General features: G+C 35.1%; 4 protein-coding genes across 7 annotated transcripts; all 4 read right to left on the bottom strand.

The window, feature by feature from the left end:
- Positions 1-11: 11 nt before the first annotated feature.
- On the bottom strand, positions 12-2739 carry LOC147495771 (O-Glycosyl hydrolases family 17 protein). Of its 2 annotated transcripts, XM_086564420.1 has the most exons (4): positions 2607-2739; positions 1543-2519; positions 766-1094; positions 12-233 (listed from the first exon to the last, which is right to left on the bottom strand). In XM_086564420.1, exons 1-4 carry the CDS (start codon positions 2680-2682, stop codon positions 218-220), a joined length of 1398 nt encoding a protein of 465 aa, XP_086420546.1. In that variant the 5' UTR covers positions 2683-2739; the 3' UTR covers positions 12-217. The 2 variants fall into 2 exon arrangements, with proteins under 2 accessions (XP_086420546.1, XP_086420545.1); XM_086564419.1 differs by lacking the exon at positions 12-233 and having other exon boundaries at positions 703-1094.
- Positions 2740-8176: 5437 nt separating this feature from the next.
- Positions 8177-13675, bottom strand: LOC147495770 (putative trehalase). Of its 3 annotated transcripts, none has more exons than XM_086564415.1 (12): positions 12514-13675; positions 11295-11414; positions 10535-10650; positions 10344-10444; positions 10163-10272; positions 9986-10058; positions 9707-9874; positions 9530-9617; positions 9280-9379; positions 8937-9150; positions 8488-8758; positions 8177-8269 (listed from the first exon to the last, which is right to left on the bottom strand). In XM_086564415.1, the coding sequence occupies exons 1-11, from the start codon at positions 13155-13157 to the stop codon at positions 8675-8677; spliced, it is 1818 nt and encodes a 605-aa protein (XP_086420541.1). In that variant the 5' UTR covers positions 13158-13675; the 3' UTR covers positions 8177-8269; positions 8488-8674. The 3 variants fall into 3 exon arrangements, with proteins under 3 accessions (XP_086420541.1, XP_086420543.1, XP_086420542.1); XM_086564417.1 differs by lacking the exon at positions 8177-8269 and adding an exon at positions 8294-8376 and having other exon boundaries at positions 8527-8758; XM_086564416.1 differs by lacking the exon at positions 8177-8269 and adding an exon at positions 8294-8376 and having other exon boundaries at positions 8544-8758.
- A 1996-nt stretch (positions 13676-15671) lies between these two features.
- Positions 15672-20776, bottom strand: LOC147495769 (putative trehalase). The gene is given in 13 exon segments (XM_086564418.1): positions 15672-16042; positions 16283-16496; positions 16600-16699; positions 16880-16967; positions 17061-17228; positions 17341-17413; positions 17517-17623; positions 17721-17821; positions 17919-17958; positions 17961-18036; positions 18619-18738; positions 19675-20245; positions 20638-20776. Coding segments are annotated over 12 exon segments (1740 nt in total). The 5' UTR covers positions 20244-20245; positions 20638-20776; the 3' UTR covers positions 15672-15958.
- Positions 20777-20967: 191 nt separating this feature from the next.
- On the bottom strand, positions 20968-24350 carry LOC147495768 (luminal-binding protein 5). Its single transcript, XM_086564414.1, has 8 exons — positions 24060-24350; positions 23533-23800; positions 23233-23447; positions 22897-23139; positions 22251-22730; positions 21966-22120; positions 21795-21877; positions 20968-21696 (listed from the first exon to the last, which is right to left on the bottom strand). Exons 1-8 carry the CDS (start codon positions 24115-24117, stop codon positions 21198-21200), a joined length of 2001 nt encoding a protein of 666 aa, XP_086420540.1. The 5' UTR covers positions 24118-24350; the 3' UTR covers positions 20968-21197.
- Between the last annotated feature and the right edge of the window lie 607 nt (positions 24351-24957).

Genomic DNA, 24957 nt, shown 5'->3' with positions numbered 1-24957 from the left:
CGAGATTTGTAGGAAGGGAACGATATTTATTTGAAACACTGGAAATGTTAATGATTTTCATATTTGTTTATACAATTTGAAAATGAATAATTTTACTTTTTACAAATACATATGTTGCTCTGCTCAGCATTGTTTCAAGTAATTGATTCTGCCGATTCTGCACCAACAAAATAAAATGATATTTTTGCATCTAGCTATCTTTGATCATGTTGTATACTTACAGCCTCCATAACCTGCAAAAAAATAGAACACACAAAAAAAAAAGAATAGTTACTTATATGCACCGTGTTCTAGTATTCAAAATGATATAGAAAAAAAATTCGCTTCTAGACACTTAGGAGCAAAAAGTCTACTAAACACCTATACACCACAAACCTTTTTGCAGATTTTTTTCTCCACCATGTCCAGATGAGTTTGTATTATTTTTGTTTCCTTTTTATATTTTTTCAACAAAAAATAAGTCCGTTTTATGACAAAATTAAAATTAAAATTAAAGAAATGGAGATGCGAGGTATCGATCCTCGTACATTTCACAAGCTAAGTTGAATACTCTACCTTTGAGCTACATCCCCAATTTATTAATATAATTTTAAATAATTACTTATTTTTTATAGCAATTATGTTTATCCATGAATTTTTTCCTATACTTTGAATTTTATAGTTAACTAATAATCGCCCATATTTGTTTCTTTGTTTTTCGTTTAATTTTTAGCTAGCATTGCACCACCTATTTTGAGTTACTAAGAATGATGACGAAAATCATACTTGGATTTTGAAGTGATTGTTGCAGTTTCTCTAAAGTCACAATTGTAGGGATTCCTCCCCATAGCTTGATAGTACGCATTCATCGCATAAGATGCATGGGCTTGAACTGTATTTGGGAGGAAGCATGGACCTCCAGCTTGGATTGGTCGACAATCGATGCGCAGCCCACAGACGTAGTCAATGTTATTTTGTAAATCTTCTGGGTCCGCACCTGATCTTGGTAGGCACCACTGTTTCGTCTTAGGTGTAGTTGGATTCACAGGAATTATTGCTGGGCTTGGGCCTGGTCCTGGGCCTGATCTTGGATTTGTGGGGAATGATCTCTTAGTCTGCAGACAATGCAAATTCATAAATCATTAGTCAAATAAATTAATTCTACAATCAAATCACACTTTTAGACTGCAGAACATCACTAATGCACTCATAATCGAAGTTTATGAATCAAATTTAGTATATGTTATGGACTAGATAGTAGATATATAATGATCTTTAATCAAAGGCTAGATCACTTGGGTGGATTAACATTCCTCAGAAAAAATAAAAAAATCACTTAGAGTTGATTTTCAACAAATATGAAATCAATTCAATATGTGCAAGAAAGAGCCCATTATGCAAGTGTATCTATATGTCCATGGCCCAAATTCGGTGGATGTCAAACCATCCAAATACTGCCCATTAACACTCACAAAATGAGACTGTCAAGTAAAGGATTGATAGAAGAAGTGCACTAGCATTTGAGCAGAAAGTAGTCTGTTTCTGAGCATAATTAGTACGTACTTTATGCCGTAAGATCCCAATTTCATAGACTGGCGTCCAATCCGGTTGAAAAAGACCGAAATTCCTTTCACTTGTTGGACCAGGCTTTAGATTTTCGTTAAAGAGAGCGAAAATATAGGTCTCAAACGTTCGATTCGGCATCAATGGTGTGCCAAGGCCAGATGTAACATGCTGAATAAGTTTTCCATTATACTGTGCTGCACTTTCTACATCAACACCGACTTGCCCTTCATCGCCTTTCGATGGCCAGCCAGTTTCAGCAATAACAATCGCCAAATCCGAGAAGCCAAGGAGCTTCAATGCTGAAAAAATCGCGTCCAGTTGTCCATCTAGCATGTTCGTGTACCGAAGTTGTGTGTTATCGTCCAGCACTCCTGCATTGGGTCTAAATAGAGCATAATCAAGTGTGTCAGCTGAGCAACCAAAGAATGGATATGGATTTATCATGAAAGGAGAACTGGTGGCTCTTAGGAAGCTAAGCAATGGCTTTAACACAACAGTATCATAGCCTTTTCGGAACTTCCCAGTTGAAGGGGGACTAGAGGAGGATAATATGCCTAATGAATGTGGTGTGGAGACTTTGATTCGACGGTCAAGAGACATGCCAAGAAGGGCTGTGTGGAGGTTTCGCATAGCTGGAAGAAGGCTTACTATCAGTAATCTGTTCCCCGTTGATAAGACCTCATTACCTACTAAGATGCGAACAATATTTGTTGCTGGAGTGTAAGGAAGCACATGAGTACTGATCCACTGCTGAGCAAAGGAGAGCTTGGCAAGGTCAGGTATTTGTTCATTAGGTACAGTGATGGTTACTTCAATGCCAGTGTGTGCAAATGCTCTTAACGTCGAGGGGTTGGCATCGAATAGCCTAACACGATTTATAACGGTTTTTTGGAGGAGAAAGTGTGCAACTTCTTCAGCTGGAGGAAGATCGTTTGCTACTGTACCATAGTTCACACCAATGGTTCCTTGCACGCCTAAGGCAGTAAAGAAGCCAATTATATTAGGAGCACAGACAAAATTTGTAACTAAATATAGCTGTAATAATGACTTGGTTCACATACCTCTGAAAAAGGTGATTACAAATGCAAGCAAGACGATGGCAACAGCTGAAGTGGAGACACCATTTTCTTTCTCCATGTTTGTGGTGGGATGGCTGGGGTGAATGGTTAGTAGCTAGCCTCACTTAGAAATATTTGAAGTTGATCAGATGCTTTTCTTTGGATATGGGGAGTTCCTGATGCCATGGTATAAGTGTAATGAGAGCAAACTATTTGTTCAATGGCATATTTTCTACTTTCTCGTTCATTGGCATTTGGCATATTTTAAACTTTTTAGTTCATTGATTGGCTTTGCTTTAACTTTAACTCTCTGCTCTCTTTTTTCCAATATGATTGAACGCTATGGCAATTTGGATTTCGAGATGGAAAACTGTATAACAAATGTTCTTTCTCCTCCCTGAGTGCAGCACTGTATGTAGCCTTCCCTGTTTTTTTAACAAATTGATGGGGTTAACTGGTTAAGGCAGCCAGGCAGTCCCCTAGCTACCAGTAGCGCGCAGTAAACTGAAAAGAGTTGCATACCTCCCAAGGAGTGTATATATTCTGGCTACGCACGAACTAGGCTATAAGCACACTTGAAAATAAACCCACTCGGTTACACAAATTTGACCAAACATCAACCACAAACTTTTAGGTTTTAGGAAATCTCCGCTGTTCTTCTACTTCGAACATTTATCCTAAAAACGAAATAAGTTATAATCTTAATTTTTTCTCAGCCAATGATGCTTGACCATAATTTGGAGTAAACTCTAGTGTCGATCGAGATTATAGAAGCTAAACAAGAATCTCAAATTGGATAAGGCCACTTAGCACATAGGGAGACCTATTTGGCTATTTTTTTTTTGGTTGGGGGGCATAGGGTGAGAAAATATTAGCTCCTAATCGCTTAGGACCGAAAATTCAACTAAGGTCTAAGCACCAATCACCACATATCCACTATCTTTTTACTATTGATTAATTCTAGTTAAATTAAATCTAATCAAATATTTATTTTACTTTCTTCAAATCATCCCATTTTTTCTTTCCTAAGTCTCTTCCTTTCTTTATGTTTCCATAAAAATAAAATAAAATATCATTTTTCAATTAAATTTTTTTTAAAAAAATTACAAATTAATTTTTAGTCACCACATATCCACCATCTTTTTACTATTGATTAATTCTAGTTAAATTAAATCTAACCAAATATTTATTTTACTTTCTTCAAATCATCCCATTTTTTCTTTCCTAAGTCTCTTCCTTTCTTTGTGTTTCCATAAAAATAAAATAAAATATCATTTTTCAATTAAATTTTTTTTAAAAAAATTACAAATTAATTTTTAGTTTTATTCAATTACAACGCGAATTTCTCGATTTTATTTTTTATTGGCTATTATCATCGGAATTTTGGTTTGAAATAAAGTTGTAATTTGTAATTATTATTATTTTTAAATAATTATGATAAAATTTAAGCGTTTTTCCCCATAAATGTTAGGGTAGTTTTTATTTTATTATACAAGTTTTTTTTTTTTTTTGTTTTACCGACAAGAATTTTTCAAAATTTTCATGGTAGATTTTTTTTTTGTTGAAAACTAAAGAAATGAAAGATTTGTAGAGAAAAAAAATGAATGATTTGAATAGAGAATAAAATAAAATATTAATTTTCAATAAAAAATTAAAAATTAAAAAGATTTACAAATAAATTTTTAATTTTATGTTCTAGATTTTTCAAGGGGTTCTCCTTCATTCAATTACAATGCAAATTTCTCAATTTTATTTTTAATTGGCTATTATTATTGGTATTTTGGTTTGAAATAAAATTATCATTTGTAATTACATTTTTTTAAAAATAGTTATGATAAAATTTAAGAGTTTTTCCCCATAAATGTTAGTGTAATTTTTATTTTATTATAGAAGGTATTTTTATTTCTTTTTGGTTTTGCCGAAAAGAAATTTTCAAAATTTTCATTGTAGACTTTCACTACGCACACGATATGAAGCCATTTAATACTGGAAGCAGTGGCAGAGCTGGACCAATAACCCAATTGCAAAGTACGTCATGGCTCACCCTGGATTCCAACCAAAAAAAAATACTACTAGTACTTGTTGCATTCTTGGTAAAAAAAATTTGACCAATAACCCACTATTGTCTCTTTTGTCCAAGTTTTTTTTTTGAAATAAAACCTCACCTAATATAAATTTTTGCTGATATTGGGTATTTTTTGTGTATAGGGGATATGGTAATTTCCACCCAATTGATTTCAATATGTTTTATCTATGGGAACATAAAAACTTGCTTTTTGGGTCCACACTCACATAGAATAAAACCCACTAAAATTTCTCTACGTGAACATTTACAAAAACTAAAGTTTGCATTTACAAAAACAACAAACAAACAAAAACGTTTGCATGTGCAAAAAAGAAAACCACCCTGGTAAGCCTTATCCTATCACTCATGCTCTTCCAATTGTTAAGAAGCATATGGAAATGGACATTAGAACAGGTGACATTTCACATGTTAACAAGAAAAAAGAGAAATAAAGATTTAAAGATAGACAACTTCTTCAAAAATTATTATATATAAATTAATAAGACTAGAGTAACAAATACTTATAATGAACTATCCTATCCAATTAATTATATTATTTAGCCCAATAAACTAATTAACCTAGTTGACTAGTGGTGGTGATCCTATACTTTCAAATTTGGAAATCTCCATTATTATGTAAATTAATGTAAATTGATGATTGGATAAAGGCTTAATTACATAAACATACAACGTACTTAGATCCTCTTAACCACTTGTATCAACATACAATTTTTTTTAACAAGCATATCAATGTACTATGTCCGATTTCACAAAAATAACAAGTATGTTAATCTTTAGATAAATTAACAATTGTTTGATTTATGTAAAAAATAATTGTCTAAAATTCATTAAAAAAAAAAGCAAATCGACGTGTAAACAAACTATTTAATTTGTGTCGCAAACTTGTAGTGCTCACACCGGCTCACCTTGGAACAAATTCCTGACTCCGCCACTAACTGGAAGTATAAACCTTGGAATTTGGAGCAGGGTATCTGGAGAGTATGGAAACTCTCACCATGCACAAGGTCATGGTACTCGTATGTCGTATGGAAATTGACACAACATTCTACAAAGGAAGATTTGATATCCATGAAAAACTGAGTATGGTCAAGATAGGTATAGGTAGAGATGCTTAAAAGACTAACTGAAAATGTTTAGCTAAGGCTTCGTCTCAAAAGATCGAGATGCCTTAAATGATTTTAAACCTCACCAAAAATCCCAACCATGGCTTCCATCCAATGGTTGGGAGCTGCTTCTTCTAGTTACTTTATGATGCTGCGTCGATGTACGCAATATAAATCATAAACCTATAAGCCATTTTCCTAAAAAATAATAATAAAGATCCAACAGATCACTTGATACAAGGTTTTTTTTTTTTTTTTTTTTTTTTTTTTTTTTAAATAATTATGATAAAATTTAAGCGTTTTTTCCCCATAAATATTAGAATGGTTTTTATTTTACTATACAAGGTATTTTCTTTTCTTTTCTTTTTTGGTTTTTGACAAATTAAAAAAAAAAAAAAAATTCACTATAGATTTTTTTTATTGAAAACTAAAAAAATGAAAGATTTGTAGAGAAAAAAAAGAGAGAAATGATTTGAAGAGAAAGTAAAAATAATAATAATAATAATAATAATGATTAACTGTGGTTAATTAAAATATAACAAAACAATTATTTTATTCTCTCTTGAAAGAAAGAAAGAGATTTATTTGTGAAAAGAAAAAATAGGATGATTTGGAGAGAGAGTAAAATAAATATTTGGTTAGATTTAATTTAACTAGAGTTAATCAATAGTTAAAATATAGTGGATGTGTGGCGGATTGGTGCTTAGGAGACTTTTCGCTATTAAGCACTTATGAGCGAATTTTTTCTCCCATAGGATATGCATGTTCAACTCCCTATTGGCAGATTTCACAATTATTAAGGAACTTGTTTAAGGGGGAACCGGTATAAAAGGAGAGATCAAGACATCTAAATATTTCTGGTGACATTTAGGAGTATTCTAGTGAGAGCTCCAGAGTACGACAAATATTTGCATCGCATCAAAACATCCAAAAACAACTGAGAGTTTGATGAAATAATGAAGTTAAGAATGCAAGCTCGAGTTGCCTGTACACTGTATACATTTCATATTTCAGAATAGTTATCTTCAAATATTATTGTAAGTCAATGAAAAGTTGGAATAATGTGATTATGGGACGAAGCTCTTCGAATCGTTCATTAAGTTTTCATTACTAGCGACCAATGAAAGTAAAGTGTGACTTGAAAGGCTTTCACACTTCAAACAAAATATTCATGCATTTCACAATTGAGGTAATCTAATCGGCATATCTTAAGATAAACTTTATTTTTAAAAGGGATGAGTATTGAGAAGGGTAATTACCCTGCACATTTATGCAGCAAATTGATGATTCTCATCAAACACCAAAGCCATGGTTTTGACTAGGGCGGTCAATGGATTGGTTTGGTCAGGTTCTAGAAAATTCGAATCCGAACCGATAAGAAAATTAGGAATCGAAACCAAACCGAACCGATAAGAAAATTGAAAATCTAAAACCGAACTGAACCGATAAAAATATTTCAAACCAAACCCGAACCGAAAACTATAAAATCAATTAAATTTTAAATTAAATCAATTAATTATCATAAATATTACTAAAATGTCATTTTATCGGTTCGGGTTCATATCGGTTCGGTGGAGGGCAAACCGAAATCAAACCAATATCTTATCGGTTCAGTTCGGTTTCGAATCGGTAAAAATAAATCGAATTACTCCAACCCAAACCATTTTTTATCGGTTTAGTTCGAATCGGTTATCAGATTATCGAAACCCATTCACAGCCTAATTTTGACGAGTACAAATTGGCAAGATCGCACGTAATGGCAATTATAGTACTAAGGTCACAGTCAAGTCAAAATTGGACTAGAATTGACCAACCCAAAAACTATATATATTCGGCCAAACAATAAGAACCTCCAACGGTCCAACCATAACAAACTTTTTACCCCCTTCCTCAAAACCCATCCACCAAAATTCAACCCTAAAAATTATAAAATGGCGAATTGCAATTTTGTTTCTTGCGATAAGCTCGACCGTGTCGCAAATTGGGTGGGCACGAGTGTCGCATCGGCGTTTTTTGCGTCACTAGAACGGTGTTCTTGTATTAATCTTAGCACTAAAGGAGATGAAGAAGAAGCTAATGATCGTCCTTTAATGCTCAGTAATAAAAACTCCGTTGTTCATGATGAACCCATTACTACTACAACCAATCATGTCGACCAGCTCCCTGTTTGATTTTTACAAATTATGTTTTTTGATTGGTCATTTTTTTTTCATGTATGTGATATTTGATATATTATAAAGAAATTTGTCATGTTTTTGTTAATCCTCATTAGTTTATGGCAATTTTGTTCCTTGTAGCTAACGGTTTTTAGAAAGGGGACTAGTGATGGATTCTAGAAACTGGAGACCACCTAAGCAGGCAACAACAAAGAAAAGAAGAACGCAAAATGCAACATGGTTCCTCTGTGAATAATCAACAAGTAGGTAACCAAACAGTTTCAGTAAGAACATTTGCAATGCAAGTCAAAATAATACATTCTTTTTTTTTAGGCATCCCCTTATTTTCAAGAACACAAACTTATTTAACAAAACGGTGAAATATTTGAAAAAAAATGAAGGCATTTTGATTCGAATGTAACATTTATCTTTTGTCCGGGTTAAAAAATCGAAAAAAAAAAAAAACACTTTCGAGAGGCGGAATGATACATTGGCGGAGCCACTATCTCAAAATGAAAATTTCACCTTGTTTTCTCTACACAACCTTTTTGGCCAAAAAGTCGGGTGACTATAGTCACAAACCCTTGATATTCACTCTGCATTGCAGAATCAAACAAAATATTTGCAATGACCTAGGGTTTATCTTAACTGATTGCTGATTGAAATTCCCAGTTTTGATTTATCCCGGTTTATTTATGTTACTTTTCCTTTTTATTACCCAGCGTGTCAGCAATCTATATTTCGGTCTTGCGGCCACCCAAACTCTTCCAAAAATGCTAAAACTACTCCGTTTGTCCATCCAAAGCCAGTCTGCATATAGGTACACCAGAAACACATAAGAATTGAGATCACGCCCCACACATCATTGTGCGTGGTTGCTCTTGATTCAAGGGAAATTATCTATTACAGAAACAGGATTAACGGTTATTTTGTTTTGCGTATAATTAATCACAATTTCAAATATTTGCAAATAGACTATGTAACTTACTTGAGGGATGTATTCACCACCCCCTCCAACTGCTCCACACGATTCCACATCGTATTTTTCATGCATTGTGCCTGTTTTCTTGTAAGCTGCATAGTTTGTTTTAAGCCATTTCACAGCAATATCCTCTGCCATGGATCTTGCGTCTTCTGAACCAGACCTGGCAAGACCTTCAACAATCATGTGTTGTAGTGGAGCCCAACCATTTGGAAAGTCCCTATTCAGTTCCATTTTCTCAGGTCAGGGATATGAACCAAAGGAAAACGGACAGTATATGAGTTATCATGAACCTAAATAACTTCCTCAGTCTTTGTAAAACTTGAAAAATAATGGAAAAGTTACTAACCATTGCTGTCCAGAATTTGATAAAGAAGTTGCAATTCCAGCTGCACAAAGCAGACCTGATCTTTGAAGACTTTCCATAACTCGCTTCACAGTAATATTGTCTGTAAATATCCAATTCACGAGTTATCACAAGAAAATATACTTCTCGAAGTATGATAATGATATAAAATTTGACTTATCAAAATTAAGTTATAATTAAAGTAACATCTGACATTCCTTAAACATCAAAACTTAGAGTTTGAATAATGAACCTGAGTCAAACAACTCAATCCACAAAGGGATGAAGTTTGAGGCAAAAGCATTCTGATTCTGGTTTCGAGCTTCCCATTTATGAACTTCCTAATAAACGATAATCATGAGAAGTTGAGATATACCAAAGAGTATCACATACACAACGTGTTTTGTCATTGTTAATAGGTAGGTCATACCTCACATATGTTGTTATCGTTGAGCCAATAATCAAGCCACTGCCCTTTCTCTTCATTCCAAAAGATGCAGTTCATTGCTTTACGTTTTGCTTGAGAAGCATTCAAGAAGTGTTCAGCAGTGCGGGTCTGGCCAATACTTCTTGCCAGAAAGGCTATGTCATGTTCCATCTGATACGAATGAACACAGTAGGTATTGTTACGTTATATAACAATGAAACTTCTAGTTGTTAAGCAATTGCGCTTTCAAGTATAACATGTTAATTATTTTCTCTGCCACACCTTGAGTATGTATACATTCAAGTCAACAGGCAGAATGGATGTTGTAGCCAAAGTTGTTAGATCAGATTGATTCCTGTAACACAACAACTAATTGTTAGATCTTTACCATTTCATTTGTCATCACTGATTTATTATTAACCATTACGCTATATGAAATAACAAAACAGAAACTATGACCTCATCCATCTTGTACTGAAGTCCCACCCTGATTCAGCAGCTGAAGCCAATTCACGGTAAAATTGTTGCTTCTCAGAAACATTCAAAAGCTTCAATGCAGATTCTTTGTCCTGTAAGACAAATTTTAGAGCAAATTTTCCAGGCAACTAGAAATTTATAGGTCTGGAAAGTTCTAACTTACAATAGTTGAACTTTCTGGCCTGGGCTTGTTCCACATTGCATAATACCGACCAAGACTGTGATAGCATCCTTTATCATCCTGAATGATTACCTTATGGATTCCTATTGTAATAAGTTACATTCTTTAGTCCCTCACCATTATTCTTTAATTAAAACGGGAAAGCAAATCCCAAGAAAACGTTATATCTGAACCTGAATTCCAAAATTGGTGTTCTTTGAGTAGTGCAGGGAGCGAACTTTTTACAAAAGCTAAATCATGTGTTCTCTTGTATATCTCCAATACCATTCCACTAAGCAATGGAGGCTGGCTGCAGGAAAGTTCCACGACAATACTAGTTAATTTAACCATCAATCATTGACAGAGCTGGGATGAAGGTAAATAAGATCTCAGTATCAAAATGATTTTGGTGTTTGACAATATGCTTGTGGATTTCAAATACATATTTCGCAAAACTGACTTGATATTGCCGTTCAAAATTTCCATAAAGAAGAAAATAAAGAAGAATAATTTTGTACACACTCAAGTATTAATTGACATAGAACTAATACATAGGATTTCCTATATGTGTTTTGGGGAACGGGGCCAGGAAAGCAGAGCAAGAAAGGAAGATGAAACCCAAATTTAGAGTTCACATACATAAAATAATCTCAGAAATAATACTTCTCAGAAGACTGAACAATGCTTTCTGAGTCGAAAAGGAATCCCAAGTTGTATGAAAAAATAATTCCTGTCAAAGAACCATTGTACTAAACATATGGGGGGTGTCCACTATATCACAATTCTCACATTACTTGTACTCAGAAAATGGAAATGCATCAGAGTGGATTATAAAGAGATGCATCTGCAATGCAGTGACTATATTGATCTAAACCTTTTATTAGCATTAAAATAGGGACCAGAACATAAGAGGCAAGTCAAAAGAATGCTAAAACAGAAGTGTCAGTGTGTTACCTCCTATTACTGTAATAAGCCCTTGCACCATTTAGCACATAACCATATTCATCTATAAGTGAAAAAAGGTTATACACAATTGACTTGGCAGTCTCAAACATTTTGCTCACTAGCAAGCCCCTGCAAAGCAAATATCACATAAAGTCTCACCAATCTACTAATATCATTGATCTATGAAGTTGTTTCTCTATTTTTTGCAACAAATGCGTCGACTCATTGATATCAAGATTAAAGGATAGCATAATGCCAAGGGAGACCATTTTTGCATTTCGATTTTTTACTTAAAAAACGAACTAAAAAATTATCCATACAGTTTATCTCATCTTACACAAGGTAATTCTTGATGAAAGTTAAAAATTTTAAAGATGGTGGCCACTGAATGTAATACATGCATCAGTCCATGGCTGTGATCTTTAGAATTTTCCTGACATTAGAGTTTGATCTTTCTATCCCAGCCCACGGAGATATCATCAACATAACATGCAACAGTTTTGCATCTCAAATGATATGAGACTATTAGCTAAAGGATGACATAACACGTCAAGCACATGTATACCGGTGGGACATCCATGAACACCGGCACAATACAGAGGAATGCACATGATTAAAAGTCAACTGAACTTTTATGGTCCTAGTGTTTGAATGTCGACATATACTAGTACAAAATCTACACTACTATTCTCATAAACATGAGGAGTACTTTTAAACTTGATTCATTGTATTAAGTCACAGGTTTTGAAATCAAATCTAACCACCTAACTTTCAAATATCAACAAGTCTTGTTATACTTTTCATGATGTCTGACTGATTGTGAGGGCAGTTACTTTTGGAGATACTGTCACGCAAACAAATACTTTGGAGATAAACATAGTAATCCAACCACGTCACTGTGACTAGATCAATTTTTTAGTACTACAAAAGAAAAGATAGATTGACTGGCATTTTTTTCAAATTGAGCTTTAACAATCAAGTGAAACCAAAATGTTGAATGTTCTACCTCAAATTTTCTTCCTAGTTTTCTTTGAACTAATTATTAAATTTGTTGATTCATTATGAACCTTAAAAATTTGGGCGCAATTCCACTAAATTAATGAATTGCACCAACACATGCTGGATAGAACAAACTACGAATCGTCTGCTCAAAGCACTTGACATTTCTTTAATAAAAAAATCTGTCTAGCATCTAATAAGAAATCAATAAAATGAGACACTAACTGACCTGATTACCCAATAAGAATCCCAATAGTAAACCTCAATGAATCTTGATCCAGGAATAATCATAGGCTTTGGCAAAGGCAAAAGAGTATGTAACTCTGGCTGTTCTTTAACACCATCATCAACTCTCCTACTCAAATTCTTCCACAACAAATGCACTTCCAATGCCCATTTCCTAACCTCTTCATTCTCCACATTAGACAAAAACCCAACAGGCTCCTTCACAAAATCTTCTGGTTCATGGTACACTAAATCACTCCCAGCCTTGTTCAAGAACTTATTACTAAACTCTTCAAAACCATGTAACAAAACCGACCCATTCCTCGATACGGGTAACTTATTAAAAGCGTCTTTAGTTTTGGCTAAATCGTACTTCAATGACACATCCATGTATACCTTTGGGTCAAAATTTGAGTCCCCATAGATGGTATGAGCAGTTTCTTGGACTTGTTGAAGGAAAGAGATTAATGGTGTTGGTTGTTTAATGGTGCTGCATATGTTTGAAGCAAGTGTAACATTGTCCATAGTGAAGAAAGACAGAACAAGAAGGAAGAGAAGTATACGATTACTATGAAAGCTGGACATGTTTGCAAGAAAAAATGGATAAATAAAGATTTGGATTTTGAGTATAAGAGATTCTGATGACATCCATAATACGTGTTGAATAAGACAAAATAAAAGAGTTCGTGAGATGCTGGAACATTGGAATATCAGATTCTGTCAGATGTTTATGGCTCTGACAATTGGAGTGACGTGGAAAATTGGCACTTTGCTGGGGCCTGTTTTGTGAAAATTGTGGACGAAAAACCATGTCTAATTCCAATTTTTTATATACTAGGGACTCGAGATCTCTACAACCTGATCATCTCTATGTAACCGTGTTATGTGGCGTTGATCCGAATTCGAGATGTGTATGTGCTTCGATATCTGTGTGTGTGCTCCGAGATGTGTGTGTGTGCACCGAGATATGAGATGTGTGTGTGGTATAGAGATCAATTTCTATACCCGGTTATAAAAGAACCGGACTCATATACTAGTATTTGCCGTGTCGTAGGGCACAGATATACGTGCCTTCGGTGCCCCGATGCGCATCCGCCCCGATACGACACAGATACGCGGGCCTTCGCCCCTCCGGTACTAAAAAAAACTATAACCGAAGCTCGACTAAAAAACTCCAATTGAAACCCATTAAAACCCGACAAAAAAATCCAACCGAAGTCCACTAAAAATCCAGCCGCATTTATTGACTTTAATAATGATGTAACACTCTTGTTCCACACTATTAAACAACCCACAACTCATAAGTCCTAGAATTTACCACCTCATAAACTAAGATGCAAAAGTTAGGAGGTAGTGCTGGGGAGCACCACCCTTTTTTTTTATATAGATGACTGATTTCGATTTCAAGAACACGGACCAGCACATGTAGCCATGTAGAGCAGTAGCCAGTAGGGGACCATGTTGACCGAAATCTATTTTTAATTTTCCCAATTTTAGTCCAACATGTTTTTTTGTGTTTTTTTTTGATAAAGATAGTTACAGTACTACATGTTCTGGTTTATGTAAGTTGGCCAAGAACCATTTGATAAGTCCAAATTTGTCTAAAATTGCATTGGCCTTTTTGTTATTTTCTTTTAACAATTTCTTCCTTGTTGTCGCAGTTCAAAAAGTTGCTTTGCGGCAAAGGTTTTCAAAACCTAGAAGAGCCAAGACACATGTGATCAAGAGCTTGTTGGGGCAATGTGAAGTAACTTGGTAGCGCCAAGTGCATGTGTTTAAAAGCAGGTAAAGACGTATACCTGAAAGCGTGAACAAACTTGGAGTTGAAACGAGTCTCACTCATATGTTCATGCCAAAGGTAAAAACACTAAATCATACAAAACATGTCCGAGTAATTTAGAAGTTTAGAACTTGAATGTTTGGATTTCAGCTGGTACTGACTGAAATTTAATTTATTCAGCCTTTTCTCATTAAATGATTTTTGCCAATTGATTGGCACAAGTGTATAAAACTATAAATGGATGACATTTTCCTTTCGTGTTATTGGAAAATGGTAAATTATCTCACACATATGTCTGAATTCAACACCATGAAAGTTGCCAACACATCATTACCTTAAGGTTTAGAGGTCAATAATTGATTTGTTCTTGCATGTTGCTTGAAAATCTATCTTGGAGATCGATCATTAAATATGTCACACCCTAAATTTTGAGTAATTACATATTCATCATGAATACACATTTCCTACTAATATATAATCACTCAATTCAAGACCTAGGGTGTGAACAATTTGGTATCATAGCACTTATGAAACACGAACGCTAGTACGCAACACGGATACAATACGACATGACACGCAGACACGACATAATTCAAAAAAGTATGACACAGATACGTTATGGTCGGGTTAAAAAAAATTATTATTATATATATATATATGGTGTGTGGTTATATGAACTCCTTAGTGACTCTAAAGTTATTCCACTCCTAAAAATAAAATTACAAAATAAATTGAGGACTAATTTTTTTGTAAGAACACTAGTTTTGAAGATGTCCAACTCTAAAAGATTAAACAACAACATATATGTCCAATAATATAAACTAATGCCAACAACAACATACATGTACAATAATATAAGCTAATGCCAACAACAACATACATGTCCAATAATATAAGCTAATGCCAACGAAAGAAATAACAATTACAGAAGATTGATAACAAATATATATAAAAAAGACTTGGCAATCATCAAACGCAGTCGTGCATTTTGCCTCATTTTTCTTATTTCAAGAGTGAAATAATATCATTTTAATCACTTTTTAAAAAATAATAATAAAATGTAGAAGTGTCCCCCGTGTGCCCATGGAGTGTTGGAAATTCTAAAAATTAATTAATAAATTCGACACTCCAAATTGAGTATCGGTCACGTGTCGGGAAATGTCAGTGTCGGACACGTTGCCCCTAGAGGAGTGTCCGTATTTCATATATAGCAGAGCACTACACTAGAAAGTCTAGGTGATTCTCAAAATGTGGTGATTGAGTGTGCTTGATTTTAAATGTTTGGAGTTCTAATAGAAGTTTGTTTTGTTTGAAGGGGATGGCTAGAGAAGACAACGACAGTACGTATTGGTACCAGCAGTAATATATACAGTATTAGTTGATTTGGGATGTAACAAAAGACGTGATATATAACTGATAAAATTTGTCTCATAGGTTGTTAGTTATATAGTTATGTCAACTAAGCTTGCTGCTTTTCAAAAACTTACATGATCAACTCGAATGCCTGAAACAAAAATTAGATAAAAACCATATTGAAATTACAGTTTCAAGGTGCACATTTGCGATGAAATAGTTGTCTGAAACTATAGACTAGCTTGGAATATGAATGTGGCTATTCATTCTAAGCTTTATGTGGGGATGGAGGAGCTTCGACTTTTTACTCAGCATGTTAGCAGTCTATGCTTCGGTGTTCTGGCCATCCAAACTCCTCTAAAAATGCCAACACGACTCCATTTGTCCAGCCAAAACCCGTCTGCGCCAAGGAATGCCAGAAACACATAGAACTTGGTATTAGAATGGCAAGAAACATCAGAATTAGTAATTTAGTTTTACACCATCATTGTGAACAGTCTTCATTTTAAGAGAAGTACGTATTCTATAACGCAGCCATATGGCTAACTAGTGGTTATTCTGTTGCAATTTTCGAACTGTTTGTGTGTTTGGAATCAGAAAAAAAAAGAATATTTGTGTATGGGTTATGCATGGCACTTACTTGAGGGATGTATTCTCCACCTCCTCCAACTGCCCCACAAGCTTCCACATCGTATTTTTCATGCATCGTGCCTGTTTTCGTATAAGCTGCATAATTTGTTTTTAGCCATTTAACAGCAATATCCTCTGCCATGGCTCTTGCCTCTTTTGAACCAGACCTAGCAAGACCTTCGACAATCATGTGTTGCAGTGGAGCCCAGCCATTAGGAAAGTCCCTATTCATTTCCCAATTCTCAGTTCAGGATACTAACGAAATAAAATGGATGATACTAAAGTACACTTTTATTGACCTGTGAATGTACAGGAAAAGATACTAACCATTGCTGTCCAGAATTTGATAAAGAAGTCGCAATTCCAGCTGCACAAAGCAGACCCGAATTTGCAAGACTTTCCATCACTCGCTTCACAGTGATGTTGTCTGTACAAGTTCAGTTCATGAGTTACCATGAAGAAGTATTTTTTCCAAAGTGGTTCGTCATCACGCACAAATATAATCATGATATATGTTTTGATTCATATGTAAGAATCTAATATGAAAATTACAGTAACATATAGGTTTTCTTAAAACTTAAATGCCAAGAGTTCGAAAACAGCAAACCTGATTCAAACAACTCAAGCCACACAGGAATGAAGTTTGAGGCAAACTCATTCTGATTCTGGTTTTGAGCTTCCCACGGATGAACATCCTGATAAACAAGAACTCGTTAAAACTTATTGAGACCTAATAGAGTACCAAGTGCACACCTTATGTTTAGTCAACACTACTATGAAGGAGATACCTCACATATGCTACTATTAGTGAACCAATAATCAAGCCACTGCCCTTTCTGATCATTCCAAAAGATGGACTGTATTGCTTTGCGCCTTGCTTGAGAAGCATTCGAGAACTCTTCAGCAACGCTGTTCTGCCCAGTAGTTCTTGCCAGAGAGGCTATGTCAATTTCTATCTGAAATACACTAATGAAGTAGGCTTAATAATTATGTTAAACTTAAGAAAGTTCTAGTTGTTCAGCAATTGAGTAGAAGTTTAGAGAACGTTGACTATTGTATCAGTGATACCTTGAGTATGTAGGCATTCAAATCAACAGGCAGAATTGATGTTGTAGACAGTGTTGTTACATCAGAATGATTTCTGTAACAGAACACGGAAATCTTATATATTTCAAAATGTCAGAACCAAACCTAAATAATATGCATTTACTCGGCTAGAAAAATGGCAAGTTATGGACTATGACCTCATCCATCTTGTACTGAAATCCCATCCGGATTCAGCAGTTGAAGCCACTTCACGGTAAAATTGTTGCTTCTCAACATTCAAGAGCTTTGAAGCAGATTCCTTGTCCTGAAAGATCAAACTAATTTTTTGTCAAAAACTAAAAATTTCTTTCTTGGAAATATTTAGGATTAAAATGTTTTAAATTTCTAAAAGCATGACGTACTGTAGTTGAAGATTCTGGCCTGGGCTTGTTCCACTTTGCAAAGTACCGAGCAAGAGTGTGATTGCACCCTTCATTATCCTGAATGATTACCTTATGTATTCCTATTAAAGTAAGTTATGATCTGTAATCCTTTACAAAAGTAACATGATCCATAATTGTGAAAGCAATCAAGAAGCAAAGAAAATGCTATAACGGTACCTGAATTCCAAAACTGGTGTTCTTTAACCAATGCAGGGAGTGTGACCTATTGACCAATTCTAAATCATTTGTTCTATTGTATATCTCCATCACCATTGCACTAAGTAGTGGAGGCTGGCTGCAAGAGAGTTCCACGAGTCCATGACAACAAAAGTTTAGCACAAGTTATTCAACAAGGGTGCATAATCCTGAATGTTTCGAGCTGAGACTAATTTAGGTCCATGGAAAGAGTGTATAGTTTATCACACTAAGTTGCTTCCTTTGTTGCATAAAACATCAAAACTGTATGCTTGTGGAAATAAGATTATTTCTTCACCAAAAATGACCTGATACTGTTTCTTAAGTTTTGCAAAGAAGAAGATGATGACAAAGAAGAATGCTAGGTGTACTTCAAGTATTGATAGGCTACGTCGCTGAGTACATCAGACCATAACTTAGCAGTTCATGCATGTGATTTGAGGGGATTGGGGGACAAGATACTAGAACAAAAAAGAAAGAAGAAACTTCAATATCAGAACTGATATACTAGAAAGTTTAACAACAACCAAAAAAACACACCAAATTAAGTCTTGTATCTGAAGTAAGCAAAGATAAAGTTTACAGAACCAATAACTAACTAGATTGCTCTAGAACCTTAATGTGCAATAAAATTAGACCGTTACATATGAGACCATAAAATGAAGTGAATCAGTAGTCATACCTCCTATTACTATAATATGCTCTTGCACCATTTAGAACATGACCATATTCATCTATTAGAGAAATGAGATTATATACAATTGACTTGGCAGTCTCATACATTTTGCTCACAAGCAAACCCCTGCATGACAAGTTTAAGTCACAAAGTTAGATTTCCTGACAAACGTAAAAGTTTTGTTGTCTAACCAAATCAGAATCTAGTCACAAGTACAAACTTACAGAAAAACTTGTTGGATTTTATTGAATCTCTTAAGATGTCCCACATTATGGACACATGTCATGTATAATTGATGTTTTACAAAGCATAGACTTATATAATGAAGTATCCGTATCCATATGAATATTTTGGCAATTAAAAGGAAATTGTTCTCTCCCCCATTTTCACTATATATGCACAAGCCCTGTAGTTGTGTATTATGTCAAGTCAAACACAAACAAACAGACAATAACGAAACTACATTTAGTGTCCCATTTTGAGAGTCCACCCCCCCTTTTTTCTCTCACTCTCTCTCTTAAATTATAATATTATGAAACAAATCAAAGGGATAGTAGAGATGGTATATATTCTATGTGTTGTTTTAGGAGTAGCATAGTTATTCTTTTTGTACTACTATTACGTTTTTTTTTGCCAAAATTAAGTTGAGGGTGTGCAGCTGAGGACCCTTGCCTCCGCCCCTGAGTGTTATCATATTTAGGGGTTGCAGTACACATGTCTCTAACAGGGCGTTGCTCCTTAATGTTCTTTAAAATCTCAACCAGCATGTATTAAACATGCTTAACAGATCCTTTCTTTTTTTCTTCTTTTTTAACTGATTGATTAACAAGTTCTTGTTATATGGCATAACTATGTAACATTTCCAAAGTTGGTCCGTGAAGGCGTCATTTTTTCAGTAACGAATACATAAACAAGAGTCTTGTATTAGTTTCCAAAATTGATGTCTGATTGATTGTGAAATCTTATCCTGTACAAGCAATGCTTTGAAAAGGATAGGACTCAACATTATCGTCAAACAGATATTCAATGTCTTTCAATAAAAAGGCATAGTATATAACTAACCTGATTGACCAGTAAGAATCCCAATAATAAACTTCTATGAATCTTGATCCAGGAATGATCATAGGCTTTGGCAAAGGCAAAAGAGTGTGCAGTTCTGGATGTTCTCTAACTCCATCAGCTACTCTCCTACACAAATTCCTCCATAACCAATGCACCTCTACTGCCCATTTTCGAACTTCTGCATTCTTCACATTGGGCAAAAACTCGGCAGGTTCTGGCATAAAATCCTCTGGCTCATGGTACAACAAATCAGTCCCAGCTTCATTCAAGAACTTGTTACTGAACTCTTCAAAATCATGAATGGAAACAGACCCATTCTTCGACTTAGGCAACTTATCAAAGGCATCTATGGTTTCGGCCAGGTCGAGTTTTAATGATACATCAATATAGGCCTTTGGGTCGAAACTTGAATTCCCAAAGGTGGTTAGAGCAGTTTCTTGAAGTTTCTCAAGGAACAAAAGTAATGGAGTTGGTTGTTCAGTAGCGTTACATAGAGTTGAAGCATGTGTAACATCCACGGTGAAGAATAAGAAGAGGAAAAAGGACAACGTTGAATGAAAAATCGACATTTCTGCAGAAGAAATGAAGGTTGAAGGAGTTGTGACTTTTGTACATAAGAGAAACATGCTGAAGAAAACGACATAGGAAAAGTTTGTTGGCCGGACGTTGGATTTTACATTTGGAGTGTAATATATGCAGCTAGTACTTAAACAATTTGAGGTTTGGAAGCTGAGACTATAAATTTAACTACGCTTGTCCCACAAGTCACAACCCTTTGAAACTAGTTGAGAATGAAGGCTTACTGACATTTAAATGTTCGATTTTTTATTTAACTTAGAAATGAATAAAGATTAGACTCTTCTTTAGCCATGACTGATAGACCAAACTCCATTTTCAATATAGATACCTCAAACTCAAAGCAAAACAACGCACATGTGCAAGAGAAAGGGGACAGTGACTTACCAAAAACAGTGAGGGTCACGGCAACCTGATTCTTAGCAGCACCACCAATCAAACGTTCAATATCAGATAAAGCAACGTAAAAAGGAGCAGTTCTGCTTCCTTGATCATTAGCTATAATCTAAACGTGGTCACGTCGCCCCAGAGAGTTTTAATTTGTAGTGGAAGTGAAAAACTGTAACAAAGTTACGTAAAGAAGAGAGAAGAGAGATGGGTTCGTTTCACTAGCACAAAATGCCATCAAATGTTGCTAATTTCTCAATCCATCTTAAAGTTTCTCAACAGTGCTTTTCTTATGCAAATCAGTAATCACTATTCACTAACTAGTTTTCATTTTTCAAGGACCAAGGCTGCAATAAGATCAATTTAAAAACACAATGTAAACATTTCCAAATAGTTTTTGCTACAAACAAAGGCACCCTATAATACACTCTAGCTTGTTCTAGAAAAGAAAAAAGAGAGGTTAAAGATTGAGAGTCAATCCTGCCCCTGAATCTTATCTTCCCCTTTATCTTACTCAGACTTTACAAAACTTGATGAAGAATTCCTTCTGGCATTGCTTCTTAAAGCTCATCATGAGAATCATCATCATCTCCCTCAGCTCCAGAGCCAGCTGCACCACCAGATTTCTGATAGACAGCAGCGATTATTGGATTGCACACGGCCTCCACCTCTTTAAGCTTCTCGTCATAGTCCTCTTTCTCCGCATTCTGATTCTCATCCAGCCACTCGAGAGCTTCTTTGACAGCAGTTTCAATCTTCTCCTTCTCATCAGATTCCAGCTTGTCAGCTAGCTTATCCTTATCACTAACTTGGTTCTTCATGTTGTATACATAAGTCTCCAAACTATTACGGGCATCGATTCTCTCCTTCACTTTCTTATCTTCGTCAGCAAACTCTTCAGCCTCTCGAACCATCCGCTCTATTTCTTCCTGGCTCAGACGGCCCTTGTCATTGGTGATAGTGATCTTCTCTGACTTGCCAGTGCCTTTGTCTTCAGCTTTGACATTCAGGATACCATTGGCATCAACCTCAAAGGTGACTTCGATCTGAGGAGTTCCCCTGATTGAAACAAAAAGATTTATTGTAATTGAGTTACCGAGTTTTTACAGTGGAAACAATTTATTCAACCAGTTAAATAGTTATGCAGAATTGCAAACCTTGGTGCCGGAGGGATGCCAGAAAGGTCAAACTTTCCAAGCAGCCTGCAGTCCTTTGTTAGACTCCTTTCACCTTCAAAAACCTGAAAATTCATAACTAGCTTCAGTACGGATGATCGCATGACGTTACCAACTATTAATGAACATGATTGCTACAAAGGAAAACTATACCTGAATAGAGACCGTTGTTTGCTGATCCTGGTAAGTGGTGAAAACCTGAGATTTCTTGGTAGGAATAACGGTGTTCCTTGGAATTAACTTTGTCATTACTCCACCAACAGTTTCAATACCCAAGGTAAGAGGTGCAACATCCAATAACAGGATATCTGGACCAAATACATAGAGAAAAATTTAACAACCACAACAAACCTCAAATATGAATTGTCTGTGAATATGATGACTTCACACATGACACAACTACCATTAACATACAATAGGGATGAGAATAGTATTTACCTTTGGTCTCATCACCACCTTCTCCACTCAATATGCCTCCTTGTACAGCAGCGCCAAAAGCGACAGCCTCATCTGGATTCACACCTTTGTTTGGCTCTTTACCATTAAAGAATTCCTTGAGAAGTTCTTGAACTTTAGGAATCCTAGTACTTCCACCTACAAGAACAATCTCATCAATCTGGTTTTTCTCCAATCCAGCATCATCCATTGCCTTTTTCACAGGTCCCATAGTCTTCCTGAACAAATCGTTGTTCAATTCCTCAAATCGGGCGCGGGTGAGAGGTTCGGAGAAGTCCAAGCCATCATATAATGACTCAATCTCTACACGGACCTGATGCTGGTTACTCAATGCTCTCTTGGCACGTTCAGCTTCTCTTCTAAGCTTCCCAAGTGCCCTATTGTCCTTGCTGATGTCCTTCCCATGCTTCTTCTTGATCAACTTAATAAAGTATTCCATGATTCTTTGATCAAAATCCTCACCTAAATAAGAATGAAATTGAAGCACGTTCTCAGACTATTAACTACATCATGCCACGATACAGATCCCAATGCATTATCCAGCAAGTCAAAGTTATGTAAACTAAATAGGTAAGATTTTTCTCAAACTAGAAAAAACAGGTAAGGCACTTGATATGTAAGATTTTACCTCCCAAATGAGTATCTCCATTTGTTGCAAGGACCTCAAAAACTCCATTATCAATTGTCAAGACACTAACATCAAAAGTACCACCTCCAAGGTCAAAAACAAGGATGTTCTTCTCTCCACCCTTCTTGTCCAAACCATAGGCAATTGCTGCCGCGGTTGGTTCATTGATTATCCTCGCAACATTTAATCCAGCAATCACACCAGCATCCTTTGTAGCTTGTCTCTGGGCGTCATTAAAGTACGCTGCACGACAAAACACAACAAAGCATATGAATACATACATATCGTAAATCAACTATAAGAAAATCAAAAACAAAGATGTAGACCATAATTTACCAGGTACAGTGATAACAGCATCCTTAATTTTCTTCCCAAGGAATGCTTCAGCTGTTTCCTTCATCTTAGTAAGAATCATGGCACTAATCTCCTCGGGGCTAAAGACTTTTGTTTCCCCATCCTTAATCTTGACTTGTATATAAGGCTTCCCATCCTTATTCACAATCTTGAATGGAACTAGCTTCATGTCTCTCTGCACTTCTTTGTCTTCAAACCTGCCCAATGATTACATTACTAACTTAAATAGCTAAGTTTGTTAAAAAATACAATGACGGAAAAACACAAGTAGAAGATATTTACTTTCTTCCGATTAGTCTTTTGACATCAAAGACAGTCCTCTCAGCGTTAGCAGCTGCCTGATTCTTTGCAGCCTCACCAATCAACCTCTCGCCGTCAGTAAACGCAACCCATGATGGAGTAATACGGTTTCCTTGGTCATTTGCTATGATTTCAACATGACCATTCTTATAAACTCCCACACATGAATAAGTTGTACCAAGATCTATACCAATAACTGTTCCCAACTTGGGTGCTTCATCTTTCGCAATAACAAAAGCTGACAAACATCCTGCATACATTTTTTTTTTTCAAAATTTAGTAAATAGACTCTATCGCAATGTATAATTAGACAGATCCGTTTTCTTAATTGATTTGAATAATTTCACATCAATATTCACAATCTCATTCGATTTAAATCACGACAAAATCAATTGAACTAAAAGTAATGATTTTTTTGTTCAGTCAATAGATCTACAATGCATTACATCCAAATCTGAGATCTGAGCAAATCAATAACATTAACTAAAGTAACAAAAGATCAGACTCACCAAATAACACAATTGAGAAAACAATCAAAGAACTTTGATTCCTCCAACTTCCATCCATATCCGCAAATTTGAATTTATCGTATCGTATCGTATCGGGTTATACACGTATCGGGTAATGGAGAAGGTTGAGAGTGACGAAGGTTTTTAAAGGGTTGGCTTCGAAACTACTAGAGAAAAAACGAAAGTGGTATGCGTGTTTTTGTGTCATAATTGGTTACGTGGACCAATGAGGTTTAAGTAAAATTACAGCTGGACGAATTAGAGCATTGAGATTGTGTTGGCAGAATCTACACCGTTTGTCCTTGAATGGGCATGACGTTGAATGTGGGAAACTTTAATATTGAGATCTCGTGTTTTCCAGTATTTTTATTGGGAATGGTCGTATGAAACTCACATAGTGACTCTAAAGTTACACTCCATTGTGAAAAGATTAATTAAGGGCAAATTTTTTATGTAGTGATATATTAGATGATAGAGTATAGTCCTAAAAAAATCACCTCAAATGAATATGTTTAATTTTGTCAAAAGCTGTTATGAAATTAAAAAAAAAATGAGTTGTTAGATAATTTTATAACATTCTAATCGGGGTTTCAAATTAATCATTTTTTTGTAAGGATGATCTATATTGTGTGGAAAACATCTCTACCAATAATCAACTTCTAATTCATCATTGTATTTAGTGGTGGAATAACTTTAAGTGGAGTACATATAACCGTTCCCTGTATTTTTTACTAGGTAATGCCCGTGCCTTTGGGATGGATTGTTTTTTAATTTCTTAATTTGCATTGATTGTTTTAATATTATTTTTATTTTTATTTATTTTTTAGTTTTTAGTTTTTTATTTTTTTCTTATTTAGATTCACTGATTTTTTTTCTCCTAACCACAGTTTTAACAAAC

This window comes from Coptis chinensis, chromosome 6, assembly GCF_015680905.1.
Source record: "Coptis chinensis isolate HL-2020 chromosome 6, ASM1568090v1, whole genome shotgun sequence".
Taxonomy (NCBI): domain Eukaryota; kingdom Viridiplantae; phylum Streptophyta; class Magnoliopsida; order Ranunculales; family Ranunculaceae; genus Coptis; species Coptis chinensis.
Note: the sequence above shows the minus strand (reverse complement) of the source record. Positions and strands in the feature narration are given on the sequence as shown.